The following is a 23013-nucleotide window of genomic DNA, read 5'->3' on the forward strand; positions in this document are numbered from 1 at the left end:
CTCCGGCTCAGCAGACCACCTTCTTAGGTGTTCGTCTGGACTCCGTTCCGATGCAGGCCCGTTTGGCCCCTGCTCGGATTTCCAGTATCACAACATGCTTGGTCCGCTTCAGGCTAGGCCATCATGTTTCTGTGGGTACGTGTCGCAGGCTCCTGGGTCTCATGGCCGCAGCTTCCCCGGTGCTTCCCCTGGGACTGCTCCATATGAGGCCCTTCCTCTGGTGGATGAAACGCTCAGGGGCTCGGTCAACAGGATCGGCCCTTCGCCTATTGAAGGTGTCACGCGGCTGCTTTCGTGCCCTATCAATGTGGCGGGACCCTCTTTTTCTTCAGAAAGGGGTCAAGATGGGGGCTGTTTTCCGTCGCCAAATGGTTACGACGGACGCCTCTCTTACCGGCTGGGGTGCGGTATTCGAGGGCAGACCAGCTATGGGGATCTGGGAGGGGGAAGTTCTCTCCTGGCACATAAATTGCCTGGAGTTGAGAGCGGTATCCCTGGCCCTTCAGCATTTTCTCCCCTCACTCAGGGGGCATCATGTCATTGTCAGGACCGACAATATGGCAGTGGTGTCTCACGTAAATCGCCAGGGAGGATCACGGTCGCGCACCCTGGACAGGCATGCGCGCCGACTCCTCCTGTGGTCTCAGGACAAGTTTTTGTCCCTGAGAGCAGTCCATGTACCCGGAGTCTTGAACCTCGCTGCAGATTATCTGTCGAGACAGAAGCTCCGGTCAGGGGAATGGATGCTGAACCCTCAAACTGTGTCACAGATTTGGGAGATGTTCGGGAAAGCGGAAGTGGACCTCTTTGCCTCGAAGGAGTCGTCCCAGTGTCGGCTCTGGTTTTCTCTGAGCTCTCCGGCCCCGTTGGGGATAGATGCGTTCGCGCATCCATGGCCCAATCTGAAACTCTATGCGTTCCCGCCCATCAAGCTGATTCCGGCGGTTCTGTACAGAGTAAGGGAGAGTGGGGCCAGCCTCCTGCTGGTGGCTCCACACTGGCCATCCCAGACTTGGTTCTCGGAGATGGTTCTCCTCCTGGACTCCTCCCCATGGGAGATACCGGTCAGGAAGGACCTTTTGACACAACTTCAGGGCAGGATTTGGCACCCTCACCCGGAGATTTGGAAGTTGTGGGTATGGCCCATCAAGGGCCAACGATACTAAACGCTGGTCTTTCTGCAGACGTTCAGGAGATCATTGCTAATGCGAGAGCCCCCTCCACAAGGAAGCTCTATTCCTCCAAGTGGAGGGTCTTTGAGTCGTGGTGCTCGACTCATGCAGCGGATCCAGTTAACTGCCCGGTTGGTTCAGTTCTGGAGTTCCTGCAGGAGAAATTTGCTGCTGGAGCAGCGGCCACCACCCTTCGGGTCTATGTCGCAGCTATAGCTGCCGGTAGGGAGTCGGACGAAATCCCGCTAGGCAAGCATAGACTGGTTTCATCTTTCATGCGAGGGGTTAGGCGCCTGAGACCGGCACGCTCCCCTGGTATTCCCTCTTGGGACCTCTCCGTGGTCCTTGAAGGGCTAACTTTGGCTCCATTTGAGCCTTTGGAGTCAGCTCCTGAGCGAATTCTGACTCTCAAAGTTGCTCTTTTGTTAGCTCTATCTTCTTTGAAACGAGTGGGCGATCTACAGGCTCTCTCTGTTAGTGGGACCTGTATGGATTTTGCCCCTGGCTTAGTCAAGGTTACCTTAAGACCTAGGCCAGGTTATGTGCCCAAAGTTTTGTCCACGTCATTTCGCTCTCAGGTTATTACTCTTCACTCCTTTCACCCCCCTCCGTTTGACTCGGAGGAAGACGAGAAACTTCATTTGCTCTGCCCAGTTCGAGCGTTGAAGTGTTATGTTGACCGTTCAGACAGCTGGAGGAAATCTAACCAGCTGTTGGTATGCTTCGGTGCTGGCCGCCGCGGGCTTGCCGCTTCGAAGCAAAGGGTTTCCCATTGGGTGACAGAGGCTATTTCCTTAGCTTATGAGGTGCGTGGTTTACCTTCACCTCTTGATATTAGAGCGCATTCTACCAGAGGTGTGGCTTCCTCTCAAGCACTTTTTAGAGGGGCTCTTTTGGAAGATATTTGTGTGGCGGCAGGTTGGTCCTCTCCGCACACTTTTGTGAGATTCTATAGTTTGGATCTCGACATGGCTCCGGGTTCGCATGTCCTGTCTGCTTAACCTAGTCATGTAGGTTATCTGGTGTTCTTTGAGCCAGATACGGCAGCGCTTTAGCTTGGCGTGTTTGGTATATCGTTCCCATTACGTCATTAAAGTGACGCAGCGTCGAGTGAACCTATGAAAGAGAACGTCTCAGGTTACTTGCGTAACCTATGTTCTCTGAGTAGGGAACGAGACGCTGCGTACGCTGCCAAGCTCTTCGCGCTGCCGACAGGCTTTCCTTTTCGGCAGAGAAATCTGAGGAGCAGATGGCGCGCGCGAGCGCTAATATAGGTGACTACGTCAGGTGGGGCGACGTGCGCGCCATCAGCCAATCAATTGGCGTGATTCTATAAGGGCTTCAGACAATCGGCACACCCAGAGGGCGTCCCATTACGTCATTAAAGTGACGCAGCGTCTCGTTCCCTACTCAGAGAACATAGGTTACGCAAGTAACCTGAGACGTTTTACCGCATGTCTTAAACCAGACTCTAATTTGCGCTGCTCTTGGTAGATTGTGTTGTTCATTATGGAAATTATCTGGCTGTAAAAGTAACAGGTATCAATGATAAGAATGGCCTGCTAGTCCAGGACTAATGTGGTAGAGTTCTGGGTCGGCTGATGGAGCAGTCACTAACCCGTTTGGGTCAGTGCTGCCTTACATCAATTAATATTGTCCATATGTTTTTTTACTTAACCGTTGTGCATCAATTAAAAACAAATTCATAAAAAATGTAATCTTGGGAGCACAGACTTAAGTTTGGTCTCATTTTAAAGAAGACCCTTGGCAGAGTATTGCTTAAGTAAAAAGTTTAAAAAGTGAAACAAAAAAAGTTTAAGAGGTTTAAGTTTATGAAAATGATTTGTGAACATTATTGTATATTAAATATATATTTTATGAAACATGTTGAACTCTAAAACTGCTAATCAACGCCATGAATCTAAACAAGTTGTGTTCCAAATTTGAGATTGATATCTCAAAAAATGAGCTTTCAGTAAGAATTTGTTTGAGCACAGTGCCAAATTTTCTCCATTAGATGCCAGCAAATCTTCACACAGTGGTTGGATTTGTGATTTGCTGTAGAGTTTTTCTCTCAAATATTACAAGCGCGCCCACACACTCATACAATTTTTTTTATTACACATATACAAATCACACTTTGACATCCATACCAACACACCCACACAATTATAGCTGCATAATTTACCAAATTGGCTCTATAATGCTGCGTTCACACCAAACGAGAATAGAGCGTCAAAATCGCGTCTACCGTGTCTGCGATGCATGAACATTTTGAATCCATTCGCGTGTCCGCGGCGAATTGGACGTGCGTAGAAATCGAGCGTTTGAAGCGAAATAGACGCGCTTGAGCGCGAAATAGACGCGCTCAAGGCGCTCCAGGGGAAATATGTCATAAAACACCACTCTGCCTCTTGTCATTTTCATTAAAAATATATATTAAGCATTAATAGCCACACAAATGTGGTCCAGGCAACGCCTATATTATCTTCACTGCATTTATATTTAAATATCCTTAAAAAATAAAGTTATGAAACTTCTCTTTGCCCTCAGTCAAAACGATTTGGCAGACAACAAATTATAGATTCATGACACCATAGATCGCCCGTTAGATCTACACAAGATGCACCACTACAGGACATCAGAGCCAGCGGCAAACGTCAGAAGGACTAGCCGAGGAAAGGCTGCTCTCGCCGGGGTTATGAGCGGTGAGTGCCCGGTGATCGCCTGGATCTCACAACTCCAAAAACACAAGATCATTTTTTTTAAATAGGCGCTCTCTTTATAAATAAACCACAGATTTGAGCTTTAAACAACTACATTCTCACCTGAAAAAGTCTTAAAACTACATTTTGTGACACAATAGTAGTATTTTTTAAATTATGCAGGGTTTCTCATCACGTCACTTTACCACGTGACCGCAGCGAGCAGGCTCCTGATTGGTTAACGCGGCGTGAATTGACGCCAAAGTTTTACAACTCGAGCGTCAGACGCGAATTCGCTTCAAACGCGTGAATGCGCAAAAGCACCACTCGCGTGTAACGCGCGTATCGTGCAAGACGCTCAATTCGCGTCCAATTTGCATCATTTGCGCGAACTGGACGCGCGAATGAGGCGGATTCGCGTCCTTCGCGCCGTGGGACCTCCAGACGCGCGTCAACGCGCCTTTCCATTGACTTAACATTGAAATCACTCACGCCAGACGCTCTATTCGCGCTTAGTGTGAACGCAGCATAAAAGGGATAGTTCACCCAAAAATTCATCATTTACTCACCCTCAAGTTGTTCCAAACCTGTAAGTGTTTCTTTGTTCTGCTGAACACAAAAGAAGATATTCTGAAGAATGTTTGTAACAAAGCAGATAGAGCAACCATTGACTACCATAGTAGGGAAAACAAATACTATGATAGTGAATGGTTGCTCTATCTGCTTTGTTACAAACATTCTTCAAAATATCTACCTTTGTGTTCAGCAGAACAAAGAAACTCATACAGGTTTGGAACAACTTGAGGGTGAGTAAATGATGACAGAATTTTCATTTTTGGGTGAACTATCCCTTTAACAATGAAATCACTCACTCCTGACGCTCTATTCGTGTTTGGTGTGAACGCAGCATAATATGCAGAAGCAGAAAATAGGAATATAGCGAGTATTACCTTTGTAGGCCAAACCTGAGAAAATGGCACCATCTGGTAAGCAATTGTAAAATATTAAATTTGAAGCCAACAGAATGAAAGCCTATTAACAAAGTCTGCATTATTTTATAGTTAAATGGCACTAGGATTTAAAATTGTGTTTTGTTGTTTCAACGGGGACATTTTGTAAAGGAAATGAGCATGAAATAGTAAAATTCCAATATAAATAACAATAAAATGTATGCAATTGGCCTTCACACAGAAAAATGATAAAAAAAACTAAACTGAAAAAGACAAAAATGTCCATAAGAATGTTTTTATGTACTCTTCATTTCTGTTACATTATCTTTGTGTCAGTATCTAAATGACAAATCAGCAGAATTGTTAATGCTGTCTAGCTGGCTGACAAATGGTAATAAAAAAAAGCTGCAAGCAGCAATTACGGGGCTGAGCCCAGCATTGGGAAGAGGCAGAGTCGTTAGTATCCATAAACAGTTTAATAAGTAATAGTGGAAATGTAGTACAAGAAACAGGCACACAAAGTTTGGTACACAAAGATCAGTCTGACCAGGCAAACTAACACAATCCACACAGAAAGAGAGTAGTCGAAAACAACAGGCAAACAGATCCAAAAACAAACAGGAAGGCAGGGTAAATTGGTAAAGAGTAGGGGTGTGACGTAACACTTAGCTCACAAGGCAAGACGAGACACGAGATTGGGATTTTTGCAAATTTTTAAGAAATCCTCACTGTCAAAATTCATGAGTGGAAAACTAGTCTGCAGGTGCATTTTGAAATGTTTGAAACTAATCATCTTGTAATGTATGTCATTTCAGTTTTATTTTCTATGAATTATCATATGCATTTAAAGACAACAATATGCAAGCACTGTAAAAGGTTTTGCAACAAACTCAACTGACTCGTTTCTTTCCTGTATGATTTCACTTGAGTCTCTTCAGATCTTACTGTACATGAATTATGAGCTTCCTGAACTTCTGTTGGAGGCTGTGTGTGACCTCCTAATTGAACTCCTTTCCACAAATTTAACATATAAATAAAACACAGTTTGTCTAATTAAGTGCAAACAATAAGTGCAACCATAATCAAATTATTACATTTGGTCTTTTTAAACTTTACCTTCAGATGTAAAGATGACATACAGCAAAAATAAAATAAAAATACAATGAATTTTCAACACACATAATAAAGTTTCTCCAAATCCACACAAAAATTATATTGATTTTTATATAATTGAAAATCAAGCATAGCGTTAGTTTTTGGCAGGTCACGTTAGTCAAGCTCCCATCAGCTGACTGTCAGTGGATATAAGTCTATCTATAGGAATACAATAGGCTTGTTCGACTTCATGCGGTGCCGCAAAGATCAGCTGCCGCCTGACAAAAGTGATGCATTCTGGTAAGAAAATTTGTCCGACTTTGAACGGCACTGCAGCCACCTTACGATCACATGTGCCATCAAAGTACTGCAAGAGCAAAACGAGACTGGCCGCCTAGGTCAGGTGCTGGCTGCTGTTGCTCAAAATCGGCTGCAAAAGTCTTGATGATGACACTTTATTCTCATTGGTCATATTCTGTGATGACAAGGACGACGTGTGTTGCCTGTTTTTTCTTAGACAAGTTCCTGTATTTATCTTGATATTGAATATCTTATATTCAAACAAACACATAAAACATTAACAAAAAGATTATGCTATCTACTAAATATATATTCGTATTGTATAACAGTAACAGTTTGGAAGAAAACATTTTGGTTAACCTATTGCTTATATTTGGAAAAAATCACATGGTCTGCCATGAATGACATTGGTTCAGCACTTAACTAAAGTAGTTAACTAATGAAACCTTATTGTAAAGTGTTACCGACTATTCTTAACAAAAATGTTGTCTTATGGGATATTTTTAACCAGCAACAGGTTCGACATTTTCTCCAGAAAACAAACTGATGTTGGCATAAGGTGCTTAATATGAGTCTCTTTGGCTTGGGTTTTGTTCAGAGCACCAGGGTCCATCTAAAATGAACTAATCCATCACTTTGACAGCTCCACTATAATGTGCAATTGACTTATGGATGTAATGTTCTCCCTCTCTCACCCACTCCTTCTCTTTCCCTTTTATCTGTCATTCTCTATAAATCTCACTTTGTGAATTAATTCTTCTGTCTCACCCAGTACAGCTTTTTTTTGTCCCATATCAAACAAAAATCCACAGATGTTTACCTGCATGTGGAAAATCATGCTTGACATGTTCAATAAACCTTGGTTGCTTAAAGATCTACTGTCTGTGTCTCAGAGCCAAGCCATGAGGATAGTGCGAACCGTGGGTCAGGCCTTTGAGGTGTGCCACAAACAGAGTCTAGACAATGCTGACGGTGAGAAGACATTGATATATATATATGTGTGTGTGTGTGTGTGTGTGTGTGTGTGTGTGTGTGTGTGTGTGTGTGTGTGTGTGTGTGTGTGTGTGTGTGTGTGTGTGTGTGTGTGTGTGTGTGTGTGTGTGTGTGTGTGTGTGTGTGTGTGTGTGTGTGTGTGTGTGTGTGTGTGTGTGTGTGTGTGTGTGTGTGTGTGTGTGTGTGTGTGTGTGTGTGGGCATGTTTTCGTGAAATATCAGGACACAAATGTGTATAATGACATGGGTATGACATAGGTATTACAAAAAGAGGGTGAAATATGAGGACGTTCCCCATGTCCTCACTTTTCAAAATGCTTATAAATCACACAGAACAAGTTTTTTTTTCACAGAAAGTGAACTGCACAGTCTCCTGTGAGGGCTAGGTTTAGGGGCAGGGGCAGTGTAAGGGGATAGAAAATACGGTTTGTACGGTATAAAAACCATTACGCCTATGGAATGTCCTCACATTTCACAAAAACAAACATGTGTGTGTGTGTGTATATATACACCAATCAGGTGTATGACCAGTAAAATGAATAACACTGATTATCTCTTCATCACGGCACCTGTTGGTGGGATAAATTAGGCTGAAAAATGTCTCAAAGTTCATGTGTTAGAAACAGGAAAAATGGGCAAGTGTAAGGATTTAAGCGAGTTTGACAAGAGCCTAATTGTTATGGCTAGACGACTGGGTCAGAGCATCTCCAAAACTGCAGCTCTTGTGGGGTGTTCCCGGTCTGCAGTGGTCAGTATCTATCAAAAGTGGTCCAAGGAAGAAACAGTGGTGAACCGGACCCAGGGTCATGGGCTCATTGATGCACGTGGGGAGTGAAGGCTGGCCCGTGTGGTCCGATCAAACAGACGAGCTACTGTAGCTCAAATTGCTCAAGAAGTTAATGCTGGTTCTGATAGAAAGGTGTCAGAATACACAGTGCATCACAGTTTGTTCATATGGGGCTGCATAGTAGCAGACCAGTCAGGGTGCCCATGCTGACCCCTGACCACCGCCAAAAGCACCAACAGTGGGCATGTGAGCATCAGAACTGGACCACGGAGCAGTGGAAGGTCTGGAAGGTGGCCTGGTCTGATGAATCATGTTTTCTTTTACATCATGTGGATGGCCGGGTGCGTGTGCATCGCTTGCCTGGGGAACACATGGCACCAGGATGCACTATGGGAAGATGGCAAGCCGGTCGGAGGCAGTATGATGCTTTGGGCAATGTTTTGCTGGGAAACCTTGGGTCCTGCCATTCATGTGGATGTTACTTTGACATGTACCACCTACCTAAGCATTGTTGCGGACCATGTAAACCCTTTCATGGAAACGAAATTCCCTGGTGGCTGTGGCCTCTTTCAGCAGGATAATGCGCCCTGCCACAAAGCAAAGGTTCAGAAATGGTTTGAGGAGCACAACAATAAGTTTGAGGTGTTGACTTGGCCTCCAAATTCCCCAGATCTCAATCCAATCGAGCATCTGTGGGATGTGCTGAACAAACAAGTCTGATCCATGGAGGCCCCACCTCGCAACTCACAGGACTTAAAGGATCTGCTGCTAACATATTGGTGCCAGATACCAGGTCATAAAGTTATGCCTGATCGGTGTGTGTATATATAAACAAGACATATACATTTCTGGTCACAAGTATATCTTTGACATAGACTAAAATAAGTTGTTAGCATAAATAAATAACCAATATTGTTATGTGAAATAAATATAGACTCAATCTCTACTTATGATTATTTTGTATTCTAAATGATTTCATTAATCTGAATTGGCAGCTTGGCTTGTAAAAGGAGAGGAGGAGAGAAGCAAAGATGAAAATCCAGTTACTGGCAGCACCACTGAGAAATCAGGCAACGCTGGCCCGGAGAAAGATGACAAGGTAAAGTCCTCTGCCTGACTATAAGGTTGATATGCAGTTTGGTAAAGTTCCCTTAGCCTTCAGAATATCAAGATGTGTTCAATTGTCTTAATTTTTCCTCATCAATCTTTTTCACATTGACTCAATAAAATGTTTACCAACAGAAAACCTTGCTTTTTAGAAGACATTGGAAGAAAGAAGATGTCTGAGGTGTTGTCTTTTTAAATATAGCTCAAGTTTTTCCTGTTGTCTTTTATTTATAGATGCTACAGTTTGCTCATCCCTCATGGTTTTTAGGGCAGAAATTGGGCCATGATCAAAAGTAGGGCTAAAAGATGGATAATTACTAGCCAGTTGTCTAAAGTTGAGTTCAAATATTCTTTGAAATCTTATAATAACTCTTAGTCAAAATCATTTAGTTCCTTAAAGTGCATTTTAGATAAATGTATGGTATTTTCAAATAAGTCTTGTTTATTAACATGCCAACTTTTTCCAGCTATGGTGGGGCTAGTTTATGAATTATACATTTTAGGATACACATTTTAGACACTTCTATATTTTTAGCTTTAGTGAATAAGATATGAAAGCTGTCCATGTTGACACATATTAGATTACTGGGGAGTTTTAGGAAACTGCTCTTTCACAGAGGTTAAAGCTTTCATGTACTTGTGATGGTTTGCAAAATGACTTTGATACAGCAGAAGTTGTGTGTTCTGGGATCTACTCTGTGATCTGCTTATCTTCTTTCACCTACAGCAAACATAAGAGCAAACAGATCAGACCAATGTTTTTCATTTTTTAAAGTTCCTTTAGGCCTACATTTCATGGTGAATCCTTGTTTTTTATGGAATATTGTGCTATTTATTATAAATGATTTATCCATGGACATCATCATTTGTTTACAGGCGTAAGGTCGGGGCAACCTGTCAATCGCATGACATCACAGCAATAGCAAACCACAACCATCCAATCAATTCCGCATGGGCAAAATCAAATCCCACCCTACATATTCTAATTCTTGAAGCCATTACACATATACATCACAATGGGCGAGAACAAAGTATCACAACTTCAGTATCACAACTTCGACGTAACGTTAGTGACTAACGAATGGGGGTTTCGCTTAGAAGCCTATCATCTTCGAGATCTTAGAAAACGGCCAATGGCAGTGCCAATGCCATGGGCATGCGGAATATGCATGCGTAACTCCGCCCCACCGCGTGGGTATAAAAGGAAGTACGTGGCAATATTGCATTACGTTTCTGCTTCGGAGCCAAGAGTACCTACCTCTTCACTCCTCACAAACCTTCTGAGACTATGTCAGCTTCTTCGAGACGAGCAGCTTTCCAGTCGGTGTTGGTGCGACGGCGCGTTCCAGTGATCGCATACTTCCTGTCTGCTGATCTGTGCAGTGGTCTGCATCCAGCTGGTGTGTGTTTCCCTGGGCGCTTCGGCATCGACTGCGAAGCTTCCTCTCACAAAAAGAGCTTACACCTGGCATGTCCTTTTCAGGATGTCTCGCCCATGTACTTCTGGGTGCGGTCGGTTTCTCTCGCCCTCTGATGGGCACGAACGCTGTGTGACGTGTTTGGGCTTTCAGCGCGCTCAGGCAGCGCTCGTGGATGATTAATGTTCCCACTGCGGGAACATGATCATGTCTGTGTTACGGTCGAGACTCCATGAACTCGCGGTCTCCACGAGAGGCTGCACTTTGGCTGGTGGCCAGGGTGACCTGAGGGTGACGGTGTGGAATCAAGCTCCGACGCTCATGCCTCGGCCCACACCCCCCTCTCATGCACCGAACCCACCGAGCGTTCAGGCGTGTACATCTGGGCCGGCTCCTGCTGTTCCGACTGTCGTGTTTGGCGCCGCGGAGGACGAAGAAATGTCGATCGCCGCATCACAAGGTGGGCTGGAGTCATCTGAGGATTCGGCTGTGCTGCCGCCTTCGGGTGTGCCAGCATTGCCTGAGTCGGACCCAGAGTTGACAGCCATGCTCTCCCGGGCAGCCGCGACGCTTGGGTTGGAGTGGAACCCTACGCCCCGACCTGAGCGCTTGCGGTTAGACAATTGGTTTTTGGGGGCAGCGCGTCCGGACACCCTTCCGGCCACCCCTCCAATTCCTTTCTTCCCGGAAGTGCATGAGGAGGTACCTCATGCACCCGGAGCTACCTCCGGGAGCTCCGGGTGGCAACGGACCTCGCCCTCCGGGCGACGAAAGTTACCGCCCGTTCCGTTGGTCAGGCGATGTCCACCTTAGTGGTCCAGGAACGGCATCTCTGGCTCAACCTGGCCGACATGAGGGAGACTGTTGACGGTTCCTGGACTCCCCCATATCGTCGGCTGGGTTGTTCGGCGACGCGGTCGAGAATTTCGCCCAGCAATTCTCGGTCGCCCAGAAGCAGACGGAGGCCATTAAACATTGTTTGTCTGTTCCGCCACTGGCCCCAGTGCCAGTGGTACCCAAATTATCAATAAAAGAGCAGTTTCCAACATCTCTGGGTCCCAAGAGAGCGCGTCTGGCGGTATGCGACGCTACCATGCCTCATACCCCTCAGACACCTCTCCCTTCGCCAACAGGGGGCGTTGGTTGTGCAGACGCACACAATGTGCCTCCCCACATTCGCCCGTCCCCTCAGCGGATGCAGGTCGTGTGTCAGACCCAGACCCCTGCACGGACCACTCCCATGTCGTCCTGGGGCCCCTGCGTTCCGCTGCGCTGCCCCGCTGCGGGTACGTCTGTGGTGCCGATGATCCCGCTTGTTTGGTCTCTGGAGGCCTGGCTAACTCTTCCCAGCCCATCTCGCTGGCTCATCCGCACCATCAGACCCGGCTATGCGATTCAGTTCGCCCGGCGTCCCCCGAAGTTCAGGGGTGTCCACTTCACATCTGTACAGAAGGAGGGTGCCCCGGTGCTTCAGGCGGAGATCGCTGTCCTATTGGCGAAGGACGCGATAGAGCCGGTCCCTCAGGCCGATATGAAGTCCGGGTTCTACAGCCCGTACTTCATTGTACCCAAGAAAGACGGCGGGTTACGGCCAATCTTGGACCTGCGTTACTTGACCGCTCCCTCCACAGGATGCCGTTCAGAATGCTGACGCAGAAATGCATCTTCAGGTGCATCCGTCCCCAGGATTGGTTTGCAGCGATCGACCTGAAGGACGCGTACTTTCATGTCTCGATTCTCCCTCGACAAAGACCGTTTCTACGCTTTGCTTTCGACGGACGGGCATATCAGTACAAAGTCCTGCCCTTCGGGCTGTCCCTGTCGCCCCGCGTCTCCACGAAAGTCGCGGAGGCGGCCATTGCTCCCATGAGAGAGCGTGGTGTTCGCATCCTCAACTATCTCGACGACTGGCTGATTCTTGCCCAGTCGCGGGAGCAGTTGTGCGAACACAGGGACATGGTGCTTCGGCACCTCAGCCGGTTGGGTCTTCGGGTCAACTGGGAGAAGAGCAAACTCTGTCCCGTACAGAGGATCTCTTTTCTCGGGATGGAGATCGACTCGGTCGCCATGACAGCGCGCCTCACCGAGGAGCACGTCCAGTCGGTGTTGAGCTGCTTGAGTACGCTCAAATGCAGTACAGCAGTCCCACTGAATCAATTTCAGAGGCTCCTGGGGCAAATGGCAGCAGCAGCCGCAGTAACACCGCTAGGGCTGCTCCATATGAGACCGCTTCAGCACTGGCTACACGACCGAGTCCCGAGATGGGCGTGGCACATCGGGTCCCTCCGTGTCCAAGTGACGCCGAGATGCCGCCAAACTCTCAGCCCGTGATCGGACCCTTCATTTCTACGGGCAGGAGTGCCTCTAGAACAAGTGTCCAGGCATTCTGTTGTCTCCACGGATGCCTCATCCACGGGCAGGGGTGCCACGTACAACGGGCTTGCAGTATCGTGTCTGTGGACGGGGCCCCAACTGCAATGGCATATCAATTGCCTAGAGTTGCTGGCAGTTCGTCTTGCTCTCAGCCGCCTCAAAGGGTCGCTCAAAGACAAGCACGTTCTGGTCCGGACGGACAGCACTACGGCCGTTGCGTACATCAACAAACAGGGTGGTCTACGCTCCCGCCGTTTGTCCCAACTCGCCCGGCATCTCCTCCTGTGGAGTCAGAAGCATCTGAGGTCCCTTCGTGCCATTCACATTCCGGGCCCACTCAATCGTGCGGCCGACGAGCTGTCACGGTTGCCGGTGCTCCCCGGAGAGTGGCGACTCCACCCCCAGGTGGTCCAGCTGATCTGGAGTCGCTTTGGGCCTGCAAAGATCGATCTGTTTGCCGCCCTGGACACGACCCACTGCCAGTTGTTTTATTCCCTGACCGAGGGGACCCTCGGCACGGATGCACTGAGACACAGCTGGTCGATTGGTGCTCTTCTTGCCGAGAAGACCCCCGGAAGTGTTCGGTCAGATCTGTGCTCTCTTTCGTTCAAGACGGGTTGGAGCGAAGGCTGTCTCCCTCCACCCTCAAGGTATATGTTGCCGCTATCGCCGCAAACCATGACCTCATTAATGGTGAGTCCTTAGGCAAGCACGATCTGATCGTCAGGTTCCTGAGGGGGCGAGGAGATTAAATCCGCCTCGCCCTCCCTCTATACCCTCTTGGGACTTGACTCTGGTGCTGACTGCACTACAGAGGGCGCCCTTTGAGCCTTTACAGTCAGTAGAGCTTAAGATCTTGTCTCTAAAGACATTCCTCCTGATTGCATTGGCCTCAGTTAAGAGGGTAGGGGACCTGCAGGCATTTTCGGTCGACGAATCGTGCCTGGAATTCGGGCCAGGTGACTCTCAGGTGACCCTGAGACCCCGGCCTGGATACGTGCCCAAGGTTCCCACTACTCCCTTCCGGGACCAAGTGGTGAGCCTGCAAGCGCTGCCTTCGGAGGAGGCAGACCCAGCCCTGGCTTTTCTCTGTCCAGTTCGCGCCCTGCGCGTCTATGTTGACAGAACGCAAAGCTTTAGGACCTCAGAGCAGCTCTTCGTCTGTTACGGAGGACAGCAGAAGGGAAAGGCTGTCTCCAAGCAGAGGATGGCCCACTGGATAGTGGATGCCATCGTCTTGGCGTATGAATCCCAAGACGTGCCCTGCCCGCTCGGGGTTAGAGCTCACTCCACCAGGGGTGTAGCCTCTTCCTGGGCGTTGGCTCGTGGCGCCTCGCTGACAGACATTTGTAGAGCTGCGGGCTGGGCAACACCTAACACGTTCGCTAGGTTTTATAGCCTACGTGTAGAACCGGTGGCTTCTCGTGTGCTCGCTTCCCATAGTCAGCTTCACTGAAGTGCCCGTTCTAAGTGTCGGCTTGCTGCGCCATTCCCTTCCCCATGGAATGGATACGTGCGCTTATATTCTCCAGTCGAGTTCCCCAGGATTGGCGAACCCTGTTGAGTCCTCCGCACCCTCGGCAGTCGGATGTGGCGGAGCGTCCGACGCCAGGTCTGGCACTTGTATGCATTGGTGGAACTTGTGTCGGACTGGGGTTCGTATGTCGTGACCCCTACGGCGGTCCCATACGTGTATTCTCCACGGTACAGCTCCCTACGGCAAGCTCATGTCTTTCCCTTGGCAGAGTTCCTCTGCCGTCTCAGTACGGTGTCGTCCCCCGCCTGTAATAGGCCGGGGCCACCTCTGGGACTTCCGTATGTTGTGCTGCCGACGGCCAGCCCATACGTGTACTCTCCACATGGTAACTACCTCCGGGCATGATGTGGCTCCCGCAGCGTCCTTCGGGCACGCTTTCCCAGCATTATCCAATAAGTCTGCTGAATGGGTCTTGCGGAACAGCAGTGTGACTCTCCCTGCCTGAATCTCCCCGCCCGCATCAGAACGGGGTCTGAGGGGCTCTCGCTGGGCGCTGGAAGTGGTAGTAACTGTGGCGTTTTCCGTAGGGATCCCAATTCGTCGGTATTACCGACGTACGCCGTAGTGACCGACTGAAAGGGAACGTCTCTGTAACGTGTGGTAACCCTCGTTCCCTGAAGGAGGGAACAGAGACGTACGTCCCGTCGCCACAGTTCCTTACCCTCACTGCATGGCCGAGTCACTAGTTCGGCTCCTCAGTGAAAAACGTCAGTGCGATGCTCTCGCTTCCTGTTTATACCCGCGGCGCGGGGCGGAGCGCGAGATGCAAATCTCGCACGCCAATTGTTCATTGGCCTGTTCTTTAGTTCTCGAAGCTGATAGGGGCTCTCTGAAGTGATCCCAATTCGTCGGTATTACCGACGTACGTCTCCGTTCCCTCCTTCAGGGAACGAGGGTTACCATACGTAACCGAGACGTTTCTGTGTTTATGATATGACGGTAGTTTTTCTCAAATGAAATGGTAAAATGCTCATGAAGTGACTCACAGTGGCTCTGGAGATGACGTTCGTGCGTTCATGTCCTCATATGAGACGACAGAGATAGGGATAGTGAGCGCGATAGTGAGTGAGTGTGTGTGTGGTAAACCGCGCTTATACGGCATTCATTCGCACAGAGACACGGAGGATTCGTATTTAAATAGTCTTTTTGCGGTTTAATGTTCACAGACATTAGTCTATATCACCAGATGCGTTCTCAAGTACCGAAATTTGGTACCGATTGATTTAATGTGAATCGGTACTCGGTAGTACAGACGTAATTCGGTCGGTGCCCTTGAAAGTACCGAGTTCGGTACTCAACCCTATTGGCAAGTCCCTGCCACCCCTGGGGTTTAAAATCCACCTTCGGCTGGTACCTCAGAGTTCTCCATATGCAGCCCTTAGCGGGTCATATGTGTACTCTCTAAGTCCTCCCTACGGGTAGGAATTCTGGCATATCTCCACTGGAATATGCTTCCCAGTGTACCTTGGTAATCCTGTGCTAAGTGGGAGTCATTCGTCCGTACTAGTCTTACGACAGGGCACTCGCACTTACGCAGGGCACTGTAAGACTGCCGAGTGGCGTGATTTATATTGGGACCCCCATTTGTTAGTCACTAACATTACATCGTAGTGAATGAATGAAAGGGAACGTCTCGGTTACAGATGTAACCCTCGTTCCCTGAAGAGGGAACGGAGACATAACATCCCTTTGCCACATCCGCTGTGCTGCTGGAACGGCCGAAGTTCAGTCTTGGCTCCTCAGCAGGTAACGTAATGCGATATTGCCACGTACTTCCTTTTATACCCACGCGGTGGGGCAGAGTTACTTATGCAAATTCCGCATGCCCATGGCATTGGCACTGCCATTGGGCGTTTTCTAAGATCTCGAAGATGATAGGCTTCTAAGCGAAACCCCCATTCGTTAGTCACTAACGTTACGTCTCTGTTCCCTCCTCAGGGAATGAGGGTTACATCCGTAACTGAGACGTTTCATGCCTACTTTATCTTACTTTAGAGTCTCAAGCCTAGTGGTTCAATATCTAAGCAGGTGATTGAAAGGTTTTTCGAACTCACAAAAGGGTCATCCATAAACTATTGTGATCTTAAATAAGAAACACCAGGCCACTTCAGGAAGGGTTGTCACTGTAATAAGTGCATAACATGTTCCATAATCCAAGATGGCATGGCAATGGGCATGGGCATAGAAAGAAAGCTAAACTATTCTAACTTTCAAAAGAACTCATAGATTCAAAAGTAACAATTGTAGTTAATGGGATAGTTCACCCAAAAATGAAAAGGAATGCACATGGTTGATTATTAGGTACTAATTGGCTTTATTGATCCTCATCTACAAAGCAAATGTCAACTTAAAGGTAATAAACAGCATGTATCCATGCAGGTGTGTGAAGCCCTTGTGCTGGTGATGGAGTCATCCAGGCTGGCATCTCCTCTCTCCAGCCCTCTAACTGCGAGCCATCAAGTGCAGCTCCTGCAGAGGCAGTTACAACAGCAGGAGCAGAGGAGTCAAGCTGCCTCCGCACAGGTAACATCACATGTCTAAATGCTTTCTCATGCTGGCTGTACTGACAGTGATTTTTTTTTTTTTCTTATTCTGGCCGATACGATAAGCAAATCATTTTCATAATATTCATTTTGGCCAATAACCATTAAATGGACATTATCACAGGTTTATTCTATTTTGTCTAAATACATTTAGAAAAAAAAAAGAAAAAAAAAAATATTTTGACACTGTATAAAAATGATCTTTACCTAGTTCTGTCATGAAATTCTAAATGCTCTAATTTGGTAGAAATTACATCATTATCTACAGCTGATTGGTTGCTGTTGCATCAGCGGCCAATGAGCTGCGGCTCAACATTCAAACAAATACCGGTAGTGTTGCTGTTAGCAGTCTGTGCAGCTTATTTGCATTAGCTATACAGCCTAAATGTGGCAGATTGTCTGTGTTGTATTTATCCCGCCCCTCCTCCACTCTGATTGGACAGTTGGGTGAAAAGTGACAGTGATGAGCGCTGCGTTTTACTCAAAGTTGAACATTCTTCAACTCTCTGCGACCAGTAAAAAACGCAGAACGCTCATCAGTTGAGTGTAAAATACCTGTTCAGCGCCTCGTTACGCTCATGACGTTCAAAAAACAATTGGGTACGCCAGCCAGCCGCGTGAAAAAACACTTTGGTGGACACACGGCATAAATGATCTGGACAAAATGTTTGGGGGGAGGGCTCTGCATTTTTCAGCAATGTCTGTATTGGCAGTAGCAAATCTCGATACTTGCTCCGCAGCAGCAGCATAGCAGATCAAATACATTAACATGCCAATCTCTATTAACACACTAATCTCTCTGAGAGTTGTCATGACAGAATTAAATGTATTTAATTTTCACTATTTTCACTATTTTCTAAATGCATGTTATAGATCTTATTGCAAATTCTTTATCTATGAAAAATAAATAAAATCCTCATAATTTTTTTAAATAGTCATAACTATTTTATTATGACCTAATGGTTAGAGAGTCGTACTTGTGACCCGAAGGTTGCAGTTTCGATTCTCAAAACCGGCAGGAAACGACTGAGGTGCCCAATCCCTCCCCACATGCCGCAGTGAATGGCTGCTCACTGCTCCAAGTTTGCGCTGTGTGTGTGTTCACTACTCACTGCTCATAATGTGTGTGCACTAAATTGGATGAGTTATATACAGAGGACAAATTACAAGTATAGGTTTTCACTACACTATAACTGAAAGACACAAGTGAAATGACAGACTTCTCTCTGGTGATGTATGCATTTTTCTCAAATTTCAAAGTCTAATCAACAACTGTCCAAACAAATTCCTGGATGGATGGATGGATGGATGGATGGATGGATGGATGGATGGATGGATGGATCTAATATTGTCTGATTCCATTCCATTCAACTTGATGGAGAGACATGAAACATTTGGGGATTAAAGAGTTAGTTCACCCAGAAATGAAAATAATGTAATTTATTACTCACCCTCATGCCGTTCCACACCCATAAGACCTCCGTTCATCTTCGGAACACAAATTAAGATATTTTTGTTGAAATCCGATGGCTCAGTGAGGCCTGCATAGCCATTTCCTCTCTCAAGATCCATTAATGTACTAAAAACAAATTTAAATCAGTTCATGTGAGTACAGTGGTTCAATATTAATATTATAAAGCAACGAGAATATTTTTGGTGCAACAAAAAATCGAAATAACGACTTAGATAGTGATAACTGATTTCAAAACACTGTTTCATGAAGCTTTGGAGCGTTATGAATCAGCAAATCGAATCAGCGGTTCAGAGAGCTAAAGTCACGTGAATTCTCAGTTTGGCGGTTTGACACACGATCCGAATCATGATTCGATACGCTGATTCATAACACTTCGAAGTTTCATGAAGCAGTGTTTTGAAATCGGCCATCACTATATAAGTCATCATTTCGTTTAATATTTAATATTCTCGTCGCTTTATAATATTAATATTGAACCACTGTACTCACATGAACTGATTTAAATATGTTTTTAGTACATTAATGGATCTTGATAGAGGAAATGTCATTGCTGGCTATGCAGGCCTCACTGAGCCATCGGATTTCAACAAAAATATCTTATATTTGTGTTCTGAAGATGAACGAAGGTCTTACGGGTGTGGAACGGCATGAGGGTGAGTAATAAATGACATTATTTTCATTTTAGGGTGAACTAACCCTTTAAGTAACCATGCCTTGGCAACCAGCCAGAATATCCTAGCATCATAGTGCCAGGTTTTGCACAGGTAAGCACCATTCTTCTTACAGAAGTGTAAAAATCGAATTGTTGTTCTGCAGGTTGTTCTGCTGCAGCAGCAGCTGTCGGTGGAGACCAGCGCCAGGACGGAGGCTCAGGCGAGAGTCCAGCAGCTCTTGCAACAGAACACGGAACTCCTGCAGCATCTATCGCTTCTGGTCAAACATGTGCAAGAGCTGGAGCTTCGCACTGATCTACGCAAGAACTCTCCCTGTGAGTCTCAGGTTATATACCTTCAGGAGCTCTTTTTTTTTGTTTCCTCCATGTGTGCCAGGCTAAAGGATAATCCAGTCTGTTTCAATGAAGAGTTCACCCTAAAATTAAAATCCTGTAATTTACTCATGACCATGATGTTTCCTCTTTCCACTGATCACAAAAGAAGACATTTTGAAGAATGTTCATGCTGCTTTTTTCCATATAATGAAAGTCTATAAAAGCACCAACAAATTAGTCCCAGGCCCAGCCTGACCTCAATATTATCTGTAGGTAGTGTAACATTTACACCTAAAATGTTGTGTATGTTTGAAATTGGATATACGTTAACAGTACAATAGGAATAGCTTTAGTAATAAAATCTTTACAAATCCTTTATATTATAAATATTTTTTATGTAGTAAAATCACTTTTTTATACACTATCGTTCAAACGTTTGTGGTCAGTAAGATTTTTTGGAAAGTAATACATTTATTCATCAAAAGTGACAGTAAGGGCATTTATGATGTTACAAAAATTCTGTTCTTTTGAACTTACTATTCATCAAATAATCCTGAAAATAATGTATCTGTCACAAACTGCCTGTTCTTGTTTCATCTTCATGAACTTTCTATTTGTGTTCCAGTTACCCGCTCCTCGTTTTTAACAATGGTTTCTAATTAATGAGTCTTCATCTGCTCATTATTTGTGTTCAATCACCTTGTGTATTTAAGTTCCTCTTTTTCATTCAGTTGCTGGCTGGTATTGTTTGTGTGTGGGCACTCTGTTCCGTTGCCTTTGGCTTATCTGTGTTTGTTTTATTAAAGAACCTTTTGTTTGTAGAAACCTGTTTGAACCTTTTTCATCTGAACCAGATTGTGACAGTATCACAGTTTTCACAGAAATATTGATCAGCACTATGGTTTTCAATTGATTATAATAAGACATGACATGTTTCTTGAAAACAATCAAACGTAATGATGCTGAAAATTCAGCTTTGACATCACAGGAATAAATTACATTTAAAAACATTGAAATGGTAAAGTAAGTTATTTTAAATTGTAATAATATTTCACAATATTACTATTTTTACAGTAGTTTTAATTAAATATATGCAGAAGATAAGACTTATTTCAAAATAATTTTTTATGTTACAATTTTCATTGATTTTAACATCTTAACAGGCTTGGTTAAATTGACAGAATTTGAATACTGCATCAGAAATCTGCATTGGAATAGAATCTGTCATTGCCAAATAAAGTAAATGTAATGACACCTGAGTTACTCTCTTACTGACTATGCCATTATATCATTTCCTCCATGAAGTGGGATCTCAAGACAGCCTTCTGGAAATCGCCCTGCGTGCCAACATGCCAACTGTATCACGTGACCCCAACCCGAATCCCCCCCTAAGCCCTCGAGGAGGGTTCCCTCTCTCAAACAGCCTGGTTCGGCTAGATGGCTTTCGTTTCTTCACAGAATCTTCAGACCAAGAGAAGAAGCCGGAGCAGGACCGTGACTCAGGTCAGGGTCAGGATGAAGATCAGTCGGGAGGTTGCTCTCCTCCAGGGAACCAGTTTCTGAGCGCACTGGACACACCTGGATTCAGAGAGTCGGGTATCGCATCTGGTTATGAGTCTAACACGGATGAGAGCGATGACCGGGACAGCTGGGGCCAGTAACTGAGCATCTGTGTTTGAGGGACTGTTCCTTCCTGCTGAAAAACCAGCTCACACCAGCAGGGGTAGCAGCTAAGCACTTTAGCTTTGAGGAGAGAGTTTTGCATTGTTAAACATCCCGCTGTATTTAATTATGCAGATCCCAGCCAGTGTGCAGGTTGTTCTACTCAAAAATCAGTCAAACATTGTCAAATTTTGTTAAAAACAGCTCACCCAAAAATTCAAATTTACCCTAATTTCATTTAAAACCTGTAAACAGTTTTTTTTTTCTCCATACAATTAAGTCAATGGATGTTGTTTTGGACCCAATTGACTTTCATTGCATGGACAAAAACACTTAAAACATTGTTCACAATATACTGTCAAACGATTGGGGTCAATAAGATTTAAAAAATAATAAGTTAATACTTTTATTGTGCAAGGATGCATTACATTTATCAGTAAATTGACATTAAAGACTTTTATAATGTAACACAATATGTTTTTATTTTTATTTTATTTTTTACTTTCTATTTATTAACTCTTAAGCTCTGGGACCATTTTTGGGATTTTCGCCTGGATTTGGCCTACCCAAATTGAAAAGCTTCCCATACCCACATACTAAGTACACAATTTTGCTGTCATTTTAAAGGAAACCCTTTGAAGTTTCATAAACCACTGCTAAAAGTGATAAACATGTAAGTATATGTTGTCTGAGCTGAAATAACCTAAAGTTTCCAAAGAATTTTGTCTGTATCATGTTTATTCAAATGGATCTGGGAGGACTTAGTGATTTAGTGGAAACAGCCAAAACTGTCTGCAGGGTGCTAGTGCACACAGGGCCTGAGTTACACACTTTCAAAAAATGAATTTATAACCAAAAAAATAAGCGTCTCTTTTTTGGGGTGATTATTACAGCTCAGATTATCTCGCTTTAAGCTGTTTTTTTTTTTTTTTTTAAACATGAAAAAAATCTCCCATCACTTCAAACTTTTGAACGGTAGTGTATCATCTTTTGTGTTCCACAGAAGAAAGCAAGTCTTGGAGTGAGTTAATGATGACCTTTTTTCTTTTTGAATAAACTATCCCTTTAAAGCTAAATGTCTACAGCGATCCCTTGTCAGTTAACATGAGTGTCGAGAAGCATTTGACTTCCCTCTATTTCTTCAATTTCATTATATCCTTTTGAAGAAGGGCTATGTAGCTGTGAGCCCTGAAACTGTGAGCACTGTTTTGTTTCTTTTTAAAGGCTTATGGACAGCCATACATTTAATGCCATTTGTTATTTAAATACTTCCTTTTTATTGTACGTGTTTTATGATATAAAACAGAATGCAAAGTTTTCTTTGTGGGCATTTCATGATTTTTTATGTGCCGGGCTTGACTATACAATTTTGTGCAGCAATGCTAAAGAGTGAGAAAAGTTCTGTCAAGATGTTAAACTCCATGTGTGAAGCATGTCAATTTTTTGCAGCTGAGCAGCTTGAACTGTTACACACTAAACATCCATCTCCACATATACCAATGTTAATATCAAGTGACATTATTTGTGCAATAATATCACATAATTTATCAAATGTTATAACAGCATTCTATCTTTAATACTGTTTTGTTTTTGAGAAGAGTGTAGCAAGTAAAACTAATATTGTATTTTGTGCTCAAGTATTGTCTAAAGGCTGCTGTGTTGTAGCATTAATTTTCATTTAAATAAACTCATATATTGAAGAGTTGTGGAACTTAATTAATTTTGTCCTTAGGAATGAATGAAACAGAATAAATAAAAGTAATTTAAGTTTTTGTTGTCTTACCTTTTTTATTGTGGTCATCTCTCTTTATGTGATTGATCATAAAGTGTTCCCATTTGAGGGAACTCAATGCTGCGTCATGACGTTGACGCTATGGGAAATGTTCTGGGTGAGCTGGGGTCTGTAACCT

The 23013-nt window shown here is 45.0% G+C and overlaps 1 protein-coding gene across 1 annotated transcript in view; it reads left to right on the forward strand.

Annotated features, from left to right (window-relative positions):
* nos1apb (nitric oxide synthase 1 (neuronal) adaptor protein b) overlaps positions 1 to 22801 on the forward strand; it is a gene marked incomplete at its 5' end in the record, with an annotated part of 34965 nt that extends 12164 nt beyond the window's left edge. Inside the window, 5 exons of the mRNA XM_079819931.1 lie at positions 7116 to 7194; positions 8997 to 9100; positions 16816 to 16959; positions 19270 to 19441; positions 20747 to 22801. Coding sequence (XP_079676057.1) covers positions 7116 to 7194; positions 8997 to 9100; positions 16816 to 16959; positions 19270 to 19441; positions 20747 to 21102 — 855 coding nt within the window. The 3' untranslated portion in view covers positions 21103 to 22801. The remainder of the gene's footprint in view (positions 1 to 7115; positions 7195 to 8996; positions 9101 to 16815; positions 16960 to 19269; positions 19442 to 20746) is intronic.
* Positions 22802 to 23013: the final 212 nt, after the last annotated feature.

The sequence above is a fragment of the Gobio gobio genome (genome assembly GCF_949357685.1).
Source record: "Gobio gobio genome assembly, chromosome: 6".
Taxonomy (NCBI): domain Eukaryota; kingdom Metazoa; phylum Chordata; class Actinopteri; order Cypriniformes; family Gobionidae; genus Gobio; species Gobio gobio.